The sequence below is a fragment of the Clupea harengus genome, chromosome 19, assembly GCF_900700415.2.
Source record: "Clupea harengus chromosome 19, Ch_v2.0.2, whole genome shotgun sequence".
Lineage (NCBI taxonomy): Eukaryota > Metazoa > Chordata > Actinopteri > Clupeiformes > Clupeidae > Clupea > Clupea harengus.
Window position 1 is genome coordinate 627,183 of NC_045170.1, and position 12,964 is coordinate 640,146.

The 12,964-nt window shown below is 41.1% G+C and overlaps 1 protein-coding gene across 1 annotated transcript in view; it reads right to left on the reverse strand.

Moving 5' to 3' along the window:
* Positions 1 to 11,932: 11,932 nt before the first annotated feature.
* The window catches only part of LOC105910531, a 21,911-nt gene continuing 20,879 nt past the window's right edge, over positions 11,933 to 12,964 (reverse strand). The window contains exon 6 of the mRNA XM_042710713.1: positions 11,933 to 12,149. Within this exon, the coding sequence (XP_042566647.1) occupies positions 11,933 to 12,149 (217 nt within the window). The remainder of the gene's footprint in view (positions 12,150 to 12,964) is intronic.

Here is a 12,964-nt window from a genome sequence, read left to right on the forward strand (position 1 = left end):
TTTCTCTGTTCCTCTTTCAAAATGAATGTGCTGTCAATGTCTTCTAAAACAGACTCGAATCACCACATTTCAGCTCTCCAACGGCAGCCATGTTTGTTGAAAACGAATTCACCCCAAAAGCTCTTTGGTGACGTGGTTGATTACGTTACGGTTGATCATCTGTCCATCATCGTATAAAGCCCGCCATGACAATTTGATTGGTATGTCTGTACCGCAGATAATTTCTCCTCAATGGAGTAATGCCAGACCGAACTTCCCAACCAAAAAATGTGTGGGCGGGGCTAAGTTCTGTCTGGTATCCAGGCTAGTTTTTCACAGTTGTTAACACTCAAAAAGCGAAAATTCGACACAATTTGCACAACCTTCACTTCATGTACCAATCGCTCGACCCAATTTGGCACTACTTCATACTCCCTTATCTGCATTAGACTCTGATTTTCCTTGTTTACACTCTGATGTCAATTACACATCACCTTGTTGTCAAAACACTACACACAATGTTCAGTTGTTGCACACACTTCTTGAGTAAAATCTCAAAGCATCAACCTACAACACACAAATAGTAAAATCTCTAAACATTCAGGTCGGTTGAGCAATTTGCAATGAGGACGGCAGCATAAAAGTGCCTTGAGCCTCTGTTTTGTTTGGTAAACAATGGAGAACTTTGAAGAGATCAACAACCAGAGAAGGAGAGGGGTAAGAGTGAGAGGAGGAGGAAGAGGAGGACAAGAAGGACGGGGACAAGGGGGAGGAGGAGTAGGAGGACAAGGAGGAGGAAGAGGATGAGAAGGACAAGGAGAAGAAGGAGGAGGAGGAGGAGAAAGAAGAAGGAGAATGGTCATCTCTAATGAGATTTGGGCCGCTGTGGTAGACCATGTGCTCAACCATGGTTTGAGCATGAGGGAGGCTGGCCAGAGTGTCCAACCAAATCTCAGCCGCTTCACAGTTGCTGCCATCATTAGAAACTTCAGGATGGAGAACAGGTACGAAATCTATTTGCCTTGTGTACTGTAATACTGCATATCAATAGAATACATTGTGCTCACAGTATTTTTGCAGGAATGAAAGTGAACCACACCATGGAGGAAGAACACATACTTTCACCGCAGAACAGGAGACTGAAATTGTAAATATGTTTTGTGAGAACAACGGTATCACACGGTTTACAGTACTGTACTGTTTTCTGTGTGTACCGAAATAAAACTTTTTTTGCTGCATATTTGTGTGCTGTTTTATGTTTGACTATGAAAAAAGTAGGCCTACACTGAGACATTTTACTAAAGGAGAAATGGCTCATTCTCCAGAGTCATTGTCATTCATGGTGTTCCATTTCGATGATTGTGTTTTCAATTTTGCTCTGCAGTGTGCTCTAAATGCTTGGTAGTGTGCAGAAAATGCTTAGTTGTGTGTACTCAATGAATGTATGTGTGTGTCTTTTGAAAATATGGCTGTGTGTACCAAATGAAAACATGAGTTCCATTTTGTGAACAGTTAAGAGATTTGATGGCAGTCATCTTGCAAAGGTAGTGTCAGGTTTAGCATTTTGTGTGTGAGGTTTTCAGTATTCTGTGTGCAGTTTTGAGAAAGCCGTTATTGTTTTGAAAAACGTGTGTTAACAATTGTGAAAAACTGTAACATTTAGCATTTGATATTTGTATTTACATTTAACATTTACATTTAACATTTGATATTTGTATTTACATTTAACATTTACATTTAACACTTATATTTGACATTTATATACAACATCGAACATTTACGTTTATATTTAACATTTACATTTACATTTAACATTTAACATTAACATTAACATGTCTTTGAGTGGAGAAACAATACTGGCAGACATGGCAAATTCCATTTAACGGGTCGAGGCTATTCAAAATAATCGCTCTGGTCTGGAATAGATAGAGGCCATTGACAGGCCTTGCAGAACAGTGCAGGGGATTGAAGAAGTAAAATTGTAGGGTCCAGAACAAAAAAAGATATGTTGCACTTTAAAGACCCATATTGCTGTTTAAGATGATGTGTTTAATTCCAACCCTAAGACTAATTGTTTTATATTAACCTTCATATGTTGCATAGATCCAGTCTAATGGGAGGCAGCAGCACTGGAGATGGTGTGAGGAGAATCACATGTTAAGTTGCTACCAATGAGGCGTGGTCAGAAAAAGAATACTGAGGCTGCGGTTAGATAGTAAAAAAAAATATGTTCTGTTCTTTCTTAACTAGTTTTCCTTGACCATGATGGAAAACGTCATGAGGGCAAGGAATGATGTGAAGAGGAATTCAGGAAAAGACAACCGCAGTGTGAACAGAATCCAACTGAACTTCCACCAGACTTTGTAACATCATTGATGAACGTTTGCTTCAGCATTTTGAGAATTTGGCCAGCTCTCATGAAGACTTGACTTCAGTAAGGAACCTAAGACCAGCTCTTATCATGGCTTGACTTCAGTAAGGAACCTAAGCAAAAAAGACTCTCTGACCGCAGCCTAAGTGTGAGATTGAGATGCATTACATGTGATGCAGCAGCAAAAGCCATGCTATACTGCATCAAACAATTCAGGGTACTGTGATAAATACACCAAAAAGGTGACCAGGAGGGGAGCACGACCTCACTTTGAGGGATGGTGTCTCGTTCAGAGAGCAATACCAGCCAAAACACCACCTTGCCAATGCTGTTTCTCCTTGCAGCAACCTCCACATAGACATGATCAAGCCTTTCCCTGCAGACTACATGCACCAGTGCTGCCCGGGAGTGAAGAGAAAAAATGCTTAGGGAGGTCAGTCAGAACCTAATGAATCTGAGAAGTGACATCTTCACTTGGTTCCATTCAGGATTTATTGAACCTTGGTGCCATCTAGCAAACCAGGCCGCAATTCCACCAGTTTTGAGTGTAATCAAGGATGCGTCATCAACGGAGGGCATCACACAGCGGAAGTAAACAGTAGAGGCAAGATGGTGGCCTGGAGTTATTACTTGCAAGCTTTTGTTCTGTCATTGCAGATGTGTAGGACAAGCCCACTGATGTAGTTCACTTTTTGGTTCCAGCAGGTACCAAACCAATTTATTTGCAGTCAAAATGCTCTGAACATGACCTGAAAATACTCTCCAAAAATGTGGTGCGCAAACCAGAAACCATTCCCTGTTCGTGGAAAAAGGGTCTAGAGGAATTAGAGAAGTGGAAGGCCACTGAATGTAAACAGTTTAAATTGGTTCTGCAGGGAATTGTGCCAGATATGCTTTACAGTCAAGCAAGGATATTTCGGTCAGAAATCTAATAACTAGATTCTTGTGTGTTTTTTTATTTTTTTTTTACTTCATATTCCTATGCACATTTTACCTCACCAAAGCATTCGTTTTCAATTCACACTAAAGTAAAAAGGGAAAGAAATACCGTTTAGTCCAGCAAAGCTGTCTCCCACACGAATTTCCCCCGGAGACAGATACAATAAAGAACAAGAAAGTGGGAAAGGTCCGTTCGCATGTCTTTAAATGAGGAGACACTAGTGCACACATAGCCACATTCATCATATCCTGACATGTGTTGTCAAACAGGGCGGGCACATGGGAAAGAAGTGCTTGTTTATAATGTGCATGCACTGCTGCACCTCACAGCTGATGCCATCACAGATGGCTGTTTACACAACTGCAGCGCCCTTCACCTTGAGAGATACCACCACCAGTGAAAATAGAGGTTTGATAAGCATGCCAAACGCCTCAAGGACTTGCCAGTTTTAGATTTTTTTAAATGATCTCAGTTATTTCTATTATACTATTATACAATTATGTTGATCATATTTAAAAACAAATAAACAAACAAACAAAAATGGAATCCATATTTTTTCCTTGATATTGTAATGAGATAAGGAGCTTTTTATATAGATCTGAAGTTCAACAGTAAATCTATTCACCATTTGAACCAACTTTCTATAATTTAAAAGTCTACAAAACCTACGCTTTCAACTATGGTTTCTAGACTGCTTACATCCCAAATGTCCGCTTTATACTGTTGCAATGTAACCATGAAATGACCAAAATGGAAGGTCACCTTTGAATTGCATCACTTTTATGGAAGTATCACAGTGCAGAATTTCCACAATGCAACATGGTATGTTGAATTATATGAACTGATTTTATTTTTATCACTGTCCCAAAGCTTGACTTTTTCTGCATTGCAATTTCACACAAATAAAAAAAAACACAGCATTTATAATGCTTGGATTTTTTTTGCACTGCAACTTGACAAAGACTGAATAAAAACCCAGCAACAACAATGTGTGGATTTTTCTGCACAGCAATTCATCAAGGTTGTATATATCGATTTAAAACAAAATTCCAGTGTACAAAAATTAAATTCACAAATATTTGGTTGTTGAAATACTGTTTTCTATATTCGACTTACATCATTTTTCAACCTCACAAATTCAGGCTGTAAAAATGTGGGTAAACCCCGGGAATCACAGGAAGAGCAATACATTGCCGATAGGCCTACACTTCCAATGATAGGGGCAGGATCGCTAAATGTTGCATGTATGGTAAAAGGAGAACCATTCCAGCCTGCATCTATGTCAAACCATTTGCAGAATATAAAAAAGTTCCTCTTCATATGTCAGACAATGAGTGTCATTTTTGGTCATGATGCTAACATATTTGTTACACTATGTATCAAACTCCAGGCACCTTGTCCAATATTTCCACACATTTTTATTGCTGTCACAAAGCTTGACTTTTTCTGCATTGCAATTTCACACAAATACAAAAAAACACAGCATTTATAATGCTTGCATTTTTTTTGCACTGCAACTTGGCAAAGACTGAATAAAAACCCAGGAATCACCGGAAGAGCAATAGATTGCCGATAGACCTACACTTTCAACTATAGGGGCAGGATCGCTTAGGGCTATATGGACCTACACTTCCAATGATAGGGGCAGGATCGCTACATGTTGCATGTATGGTAAAAGGAGAACCATTCCAGCCTGCATCTATGTCAAGACATTTGCAGAATATAAAAAAGGTCCTCTTCATACTGTATGTGTAAGACAATGAGTGTCATTTTTGGTCATGATGCCAACATATTTGTTACACTATGTATCAAACTCCACGCACCTTGTCCAAAATGTCCACATAGGGAGACTCCTTGTCAGTCATATCCCTTGCCTAGAGAACTGTTCTGAAGGTTGTGAAATTCAAAAACTCACCATTTAGCCTAGTTTAATTTTCTCCTGTGGCATTCCACATAGCCTATCAAACTCAATTCTCTCTTCTGGAGAATTCGCTGAATTAACTCATTACACGATTTATCCTTGTTCCAAATGTCCAAATGCACGAGGCCTTCTTCCAAATGTCCAAATGCACCAGATAGTTAAAATAGTTCTACTGGTCCAGATGCCTTACGCTCGTGGTGTAATCAGCTTGTTATGCCTGAAAACTAAATATTTTGGCTCTTACGGAACGGTCTACAAGTTTCGGGTGTACACATTCGTATGGAACAGCCAGTGTGTGCTTTGGTTTGTTTACAAGCAAGGGTATTTCGGTCAGAAATTTAGTAACTAGATTCTTGTGGTTTTTATTTATTTTAATTTTTAATTTGGCCTATTCATATTCCTATGCACATTCTACCTCACCAAAGCAGTCTTTTTCAATTCACACTAAAGTAAAAAGGGAAAGAAATACCGTTTAGTCCAGCACAGCTGTCTCCCACACGAATTTCCCCCGGAGACAGATACAATAAAGAACAAGAAAGTGGGAACGGTGCGTTCGCATGTCTTTAAATGAGGAGACACTAGTGCACACATAGCCACATTCATCATATCCTGACATGTGTTGTCAAACAGGGCGGGCACATGGGAAAGAAGTGCTTGTTTATAATGTGCATGCACTGCTGCACCTCACAGCTGATGCCATCACAGACGGCTGTTTACACAACTGCAGCGCCCTTCACCTTGAGAGCTAACACCACCAGTGAAAATAGAGGTTTGATAAGCATGCCTTGTCCCAGGGCACCAAACGTCTCCAGGACTTGCCAGTGAAGAAAAATAAATACCTTTGAAAAATCCAAATAATGTTCATATGATTGGCCCAACATCATGCCGTTAAGTTTTCGTTTTTTTAAACGATCTCAGTTATTTCTATTATACCGTTCTCAATTATGTTGATCATATTTAAAAACAAATAAACAAACAAACCAAAATGGAATCCATATTTTTTCCTTGATATTGTAATGAGATAAACATCTTCAAATATAGATCAGCAGTTCAACAGTAAATCTATTCACCAACCTACCTTTAACCTATAATTTAAAAGTCTAACAAACCTATGCTGTCAACTATGGTTTCTATACTGCTTACATCCCAAATGTCCGCTTTATACTGTTGCAATGTAACCATCAAATGACCAAAATGGAATGTCCCCTTTGAATTGCATCACTTTTATGGAATAGAAGTCAAATGTCCACAATGCAAAATGGCATGTTGAATTACATAAACTGCAAAAAGGGGTGTACAGAGACAACGTTATCTATATCTGTGTTCAACCAATCAAATTATTTGTCTCTGTATCTGTGTTCAAATTGAATACCAGAGGTGGGCTTGTTTTTTACCAGAGGTGATGTTAATGTTAATGCTTTTCTAACCTAATTTTCCTTGGCGATGCAATTGTTGTGCCATCGAAGCATCAAGCATCAGTTTTTTTGTTTCATCAAACACTGGCAAACACTAGGTTGTTACTATACTACAAGAGCAGAGAGTATGGCATTGGGAAGCACCAGACTGGTACTGTAGAGTGGAGTGAAGATGTGAAAAACTAGACTATTCCTCTGCAAGAACAGAGCTGTGACTCTGGGCTGGGAGTGTAAGAGGATGAGGGGACCATGTGGTGGGCTGGGAGTGTAGGAGGATGAGGGGACCATGTGGTGGGCTGGTGGGCTGGGAGTGTAGGAGGATGAGGGGACCATGTGGTGGCTGGGAGTGTAGGAGGATGAGGGGACCATGTGGTGGGCTGGTGGGTAGAGGGTGGAGGGCAGAGTGCTCTCGTTCAGAGCCAACACCTTCTGAAATGGATAATGACATGTTGACAGTTGACATGGTTCTTTGGCGTTTGTCTTCTTTGTCTTCCGGTTCCAAATCTTTCAGCTTGTCAACAAATCTTGACAACAAATTTGAAGTTAACATTCCATTAGCCTGTTTCCAGTTGGTGATCCAGTGGTACATTATAGAAGTGAAGCCTTCTGCTGCTCCCACTATTTATTCTTAATTGCAGAGTAAGAGCAGGATGTCTCTGACTGAAAAGAGAAATAAGTATATTTTATTATCCCGAGAAATTAAAAAAATGACTTAGAAACTCCAACGGTGTGAGAAAAAAAGAGAGCGCACACCATTGCCATCCGTAAGTGCACTTACGTCTGTTCTCCTGCAGTAAATGCTCAAGAAGGCGGAACAGTACGGTTGCCAGCGGCAATGCATGGTGATCCCACCGGCTGCCGTAGAGCTGATTTTACCTGCCCAGGTGAAAGTCGAGAGCTCCACACGCTTTATGTCTAGAGCCACCTTTACACTGTTGTGTACTTTCAGCTCCGATTTATGCAAGCGGTCCCCAGGTGGATGTCACACCACACTATCCAGTGTGACAGAAAAGAAAATGGTGGACAGCATGGAGTGACTCATTTGATCTGTGTCCCAGTACCCTGTATTATGTGGTGCAGGGGCGGCCCTAGCACATTTGGCGCTCTAGGCGAGCTTCACTCCTGGCGCCCCCCACCACCCCCCCAAATAAAAAAAAAATGTTTCCCCCACGAAAACGGAATTGCAACTTTCAAACGCTATTTTGCCCTGTAAGACTGCATTTCTTTCACATGAACACAACAACAATCGCGACGATGAACAAACATTAATTCAAGAACAAATCACTGAGAAAATGTCAAGCCTGTGCTGGACTATGCTCCGGCCACGCCCCCTGTTCAACTGTTTACGGACACACACACACCACCACGTCATCTTCCAAATCGCCTAGAAATAATGTTTTCTTAGTCTTCTAAAAGTGAATCTAAAATGATATAACAAAAGTATGTATTATCATAATTTGTTAAATGTAGCTATTATGTAGTTATTAAGCATTTTGGTGTATTTGGACAGCCTGACATTTTTTTATTCCAAGATGCATAGCTCTTGATTAGTTGAATCATGTCTAATTAAACTGGCTAGCTCGCTCCACCAAAACTAAAGCTGTCCAAATGTGATTACTCACATTTTTATGACGCAAAATGACACAAATTGCGGTACAGCTGAACTTGAACTGATGTTTCGACTGAATGGCAATAACAAGGAACGTCACAAGTCACTGGCTAGCTAGCGTTAGCTAACTAGCAAGATTACATATTCAATCCATTCGCTAGTTGACAATACAACACTTGGATTTTTACCAGTATTCCTCACTTGTTGACAAGTTGCCGTGTTTGGCTTCCTTAATGGGTGTGCTATACAACGAGTAAGATATGTGTAGTGTTGTTGCACTGGCTACTGGCTTTATATGTGCGCCCCTATTTTAATCATGTCTTTTTTTGTATAATGTAGAATAAATGGACATATAATTTTTATATACCCGCCTAAAATCCTTAAGGAACTATGTGACAGGGAGTAGGAAAACTTTCAATGATAAGGTACATCTTTTCTTCTTAACTCCACTAAAGTGCCGGGGGCAATTCACGCATTTGTGAACGTTTTCTTATCTGGAATTCGTTCTAGGCTAGAACAGGATTTAAGGATTTACCTTTCTCCTTGGCACGTTTCTCTTCTTCCTTTATTTTCTTCTTAAATTGCGCCCCGGATGGCTTTTGCCTCTTCATTATTTTGTTCTTCAAAGTTTCTTGAACACACACACTCTAACCAAACGCCTCACTGTGCTAGCATGTTCTGACAACACCAAGGACGTACGTACCCCTTCCCTAATTCCCTAATTTTACCCTAATGTTAGATTTTTTTTTTATGTCAAAATTAGTGCTGTCAGTTTAACGCGTTATTAACGGCGTTAATGCAAACCCATTTTAACAGCGTTCATTTTTTTATCGCGAGAATAACGCGTTTTAAAACATAAAACGTTTTAACATTCTTTTTGGCCTCGCAAACTGTGTAGTAGGCTAACGTTACGGTTTGAGTGAATGGTGAGTGCGATACGGCGAAATAGATGATAAAAAGCTTCTGAATGGAAAGTTTACTTTGTGTTGTGCAAAAGAAGCCAGCTTCACTGTTGTCTGAAAATGTCAACAGGCAGCTGGCTGAAAGCAAAGAAGTAGTAGGCTTACCTTTTTTTGGTAACCTAACTGTTACGGTTCATTGTTTCTGAAATAAGAGGCCTGACTGCTATGTTCCCAGCAAACTTGAAAAAAAGAAAATATTCAGCCATGGTTTAACTGCACTATAGGCTGAGTCCTTGTTTACCTGAAATGTGCACTTTATAATTTTATTTTGTACCGCCCTGTTTGGCTATGTTGGTTTTCAATCAAATAAAACATTTGCATAGAGCAAGCCAATCCACTTTTCCATGTTGATAAGGGCATTAAAATAAAAATAAAATGATGGAAAAAATAAATAAACGAAGGGACATTTAGAATAGATAAAAAAAAATTCCCCTAATTAAAAACAGGGACTTGCACGTGCACTCACACAGCAGGAGGCTGCTCACACTCCTCCACAAACGGCTGGAACGTGGGTTTGGCAGGGGCTGGAATCACCACTGGGAGGCCAGCATGGGTCTTCTTGGGCAACTAGAAACATGCAAGAAAGAAGAAAGACCAAACATGAACTAACTTCCTTTTTCGTTCCCTCCCTTTTTCCGAGACGGACGGTTCACTTGGTCCCCGGGCACTGAGAAGCTGCCCACTGCTCCTGGAGGATCCTGGAGGAGGGACGATCCGGGATGGGTTAAAGGCAGAGCAAAAATTCACGGCGACCTCAGGCCTACGTGTGTGTGTGTAGTGTGTCCTGGTCGCCTCCATATATATATAACACGTGTGTGTTGCTGTGAGTTGTGCGTGCAATAAAAAACTGACTGCAGTCAGCCTTGTTTGTAGATAAAAATTTGCGATTAATCGCTATTAATTTTGAGTTAACTATGACATAAATGCGATTAATCGCGATTAAATATTTTAATCGTTTGACAGCACTAGTCAAAATATTGGTTGGAGATATAGAAGGGGGCGCAAAAAAAACTGTCCAGCAAAAAAAAACACAATTCTTGTTTTTTTTTGTTTTTTTTTGCTGGGCGCAGTTTTTTGCGCCCCCCTCTGAGTGGCGCCCTAGGCGACCGCCTATACCGCCTGTAGGAAAAACCGCCCCTGATGTGGTGTGTCATGTGACAGTTCCAGAGATGTAAACTGAAAAGCAGCTGCCAGGGCAAGAGGTGCTGAGGCAGTGCAATCGTCAGGTTAGTGCGAAGGTCAAATAATAAAGTAGTTATGATGCTAGCCATGCTAACGTTAGGTGATATTGTTTGTAGCATAATTGAGATTTCTACACTGGAGAACGCTTAGGCTAACATTTACTACATTAGAAAAATTATGGTGCTACTTACTCCACCACTCGGTGTATCAACAAAGATGTCAGTTGATTTAGGACAGAATGTTTCAGAGCACTTGAAGCCCTTGTGTCAAATCAAATTAACCTAGCAGTTGAGCAAGCATTGAGTCAGTACTGAATAGTTTTCTGCTTGTATTTATATGACTTACTTGATGTGTTTTTCAGAGGAGGAGTGCAGAAGGAAATGGAGAGACCTCCGTGATGCGTATGTAAGGCACAAGAGAACTCCGTGATGCGTATGTAAGGCACAAGAGAGAAGAACAAAGCAGACGGACAGCTGGAGCCGCAGCTTCACAGAAGCGATGATGCTGCAGGTGATGAATTGAGTCAAGAGCCCCATCTGTGTTCTAGCAGCGCATTGGGAATAGGAGAGAGGCAGCCAAAGGAAGCCTTTCTGCACCAGCTGAGAGAGACCCAGACCAAGCCTTCACCAGCCTGCTTTCTGCTGGAGAGCTAAAGATACCTCAGCTACTATATGAAGATACTATATGATGATACCTCAGCTACTATATGAAGATACCTCAGCTACTATATGATGATACCTCAGCTACTATATGAAGATACCTCAGCTACTATATGATGATACCTCAGCTACTATATGATGATACCTCAGCTACTATATGATGATACCTCAGCTACTATATGAAGATACCTCAGCTACTATATGATGATACCTCAGCTACTATATGAAGATACCTCAGCTACTATATGAAGATACCTCAGCTACTATATGATGATACCTCAGCTACTATATGAAGATACCTCAGCTACTATATGATGATAGCTACTATATGAAGATACCTCAGCTACTATATGATGATACCTCAGCTACTATATGAAGATACCTCAGCTACTATATGATGATACCTCAGCTACTATATGAAGATACCTCAGCTACTATATGATGATACCTCAGCTACTATATGAAGATACCTCAGCTACTATATGATGATACCTCAGCTACTATATGAAGATACCTCAGCTACTATATGATGATAGCTACTATATGAAGATACCTCAGCTACTATATGATGATACCTCAGCTACTATATGAAGCTAGTTGAACTAGAAGTATTGTGTTCTGAATGTTCTCCACACAGGCATTGGTAACTGTGTTTGTGTAACATGCTGCTCTCTCAATGTCTACCTGGTCAATTTTGCCTAGACTTTTTTGTTACAGAAGTATGGTCCATGGCCCTGACAGGAGCTGACATGCACACACACACACACACACACACACATACATACAAATGGATACAACATATAAACATGTATGCACGCGCACACACTCTTCCACACACAAAAAAACAAAAATACAGTTTAAAATTCAGCACACACACACATACAAACTGATACATTAAGGTGCTGTCCCATCATCCTGTGGTACATTCTGAATGTTGATGAGAGGTTCTTTCCAGGACAGGGCTGCATGAAACGCTTCATCTCCAACAAAGGTGTGTGGACGTGGCCCAAGGTCATCAGCTCCATGTAGGGTGGCATCTGGAGGGATTCCCCAGGTCCTGGCCTCAAGAGCGCGGCCGATAGCAGACTCCCTCAGGGTGCCACCATCACTTCTGCACCCATACGCACCCACATCAGTTAGAAGGAAGCAGTAGTTGGCATCTCCTACTGCCAGTGGGACAATGGAGTCTGTCCCTTTAGAAGACAGGGAGCCTGAGCTGGGTGTTGCTCCAATACTCACAAGCTTCACATCAATGGCCCCCAAACAATAAGGGAAATTCCATTGCACCTCGAATGGCTATGCAATTGCCTGCCAAACATATAGCTGCTTTAACTTGGGCATGTGTCACAGGTGGGGGCGCTGGGGCCTCCACTTAATCTAAATTGTTACTCTGAGGAGCAAACCGTATCCCCACCCCAAAGATGATGTCAGGACTCAAGGAATCAGGGTTTAAAATTGAATATAAAAAAGAAGAGTCTTTAATGCCAGGTCGCTTCAATAGGGCTCTGGCAGGGGGAGAGAGGGAACTTAAAAGCCTAGGAGGCTATTTACTAGATGGCAGGGGGATAGGGCCGCATGGGGTAGTCCGTGGCACGGCGGTGGTCCTCAGTATTTCCAGCAGGGGACCCTGGGCCGTGGGAGGCTAGCGAGTGGTAGGTCAAAAAATGGTTATATGCACACTCTGTGCGTACTTCTGTAGCCTACACAGGCTACGTGCAGCCAGCCACCCGGAGCTGTAGTGTAATTTAACAGTGAAGAAACTGTAAACTTTAAATGTCACTGCAAAACAATGTCACTCAAAACTGTCACTCAACAATGGCACAACACAGTGGACTCACGTGCACAAGTGGAACGAACAGTCCGGTTAGTAAGCTCCATGATCTGGCTGGATAAGGCAACAATGAATGCCAGGAGAGCAAGTGTATA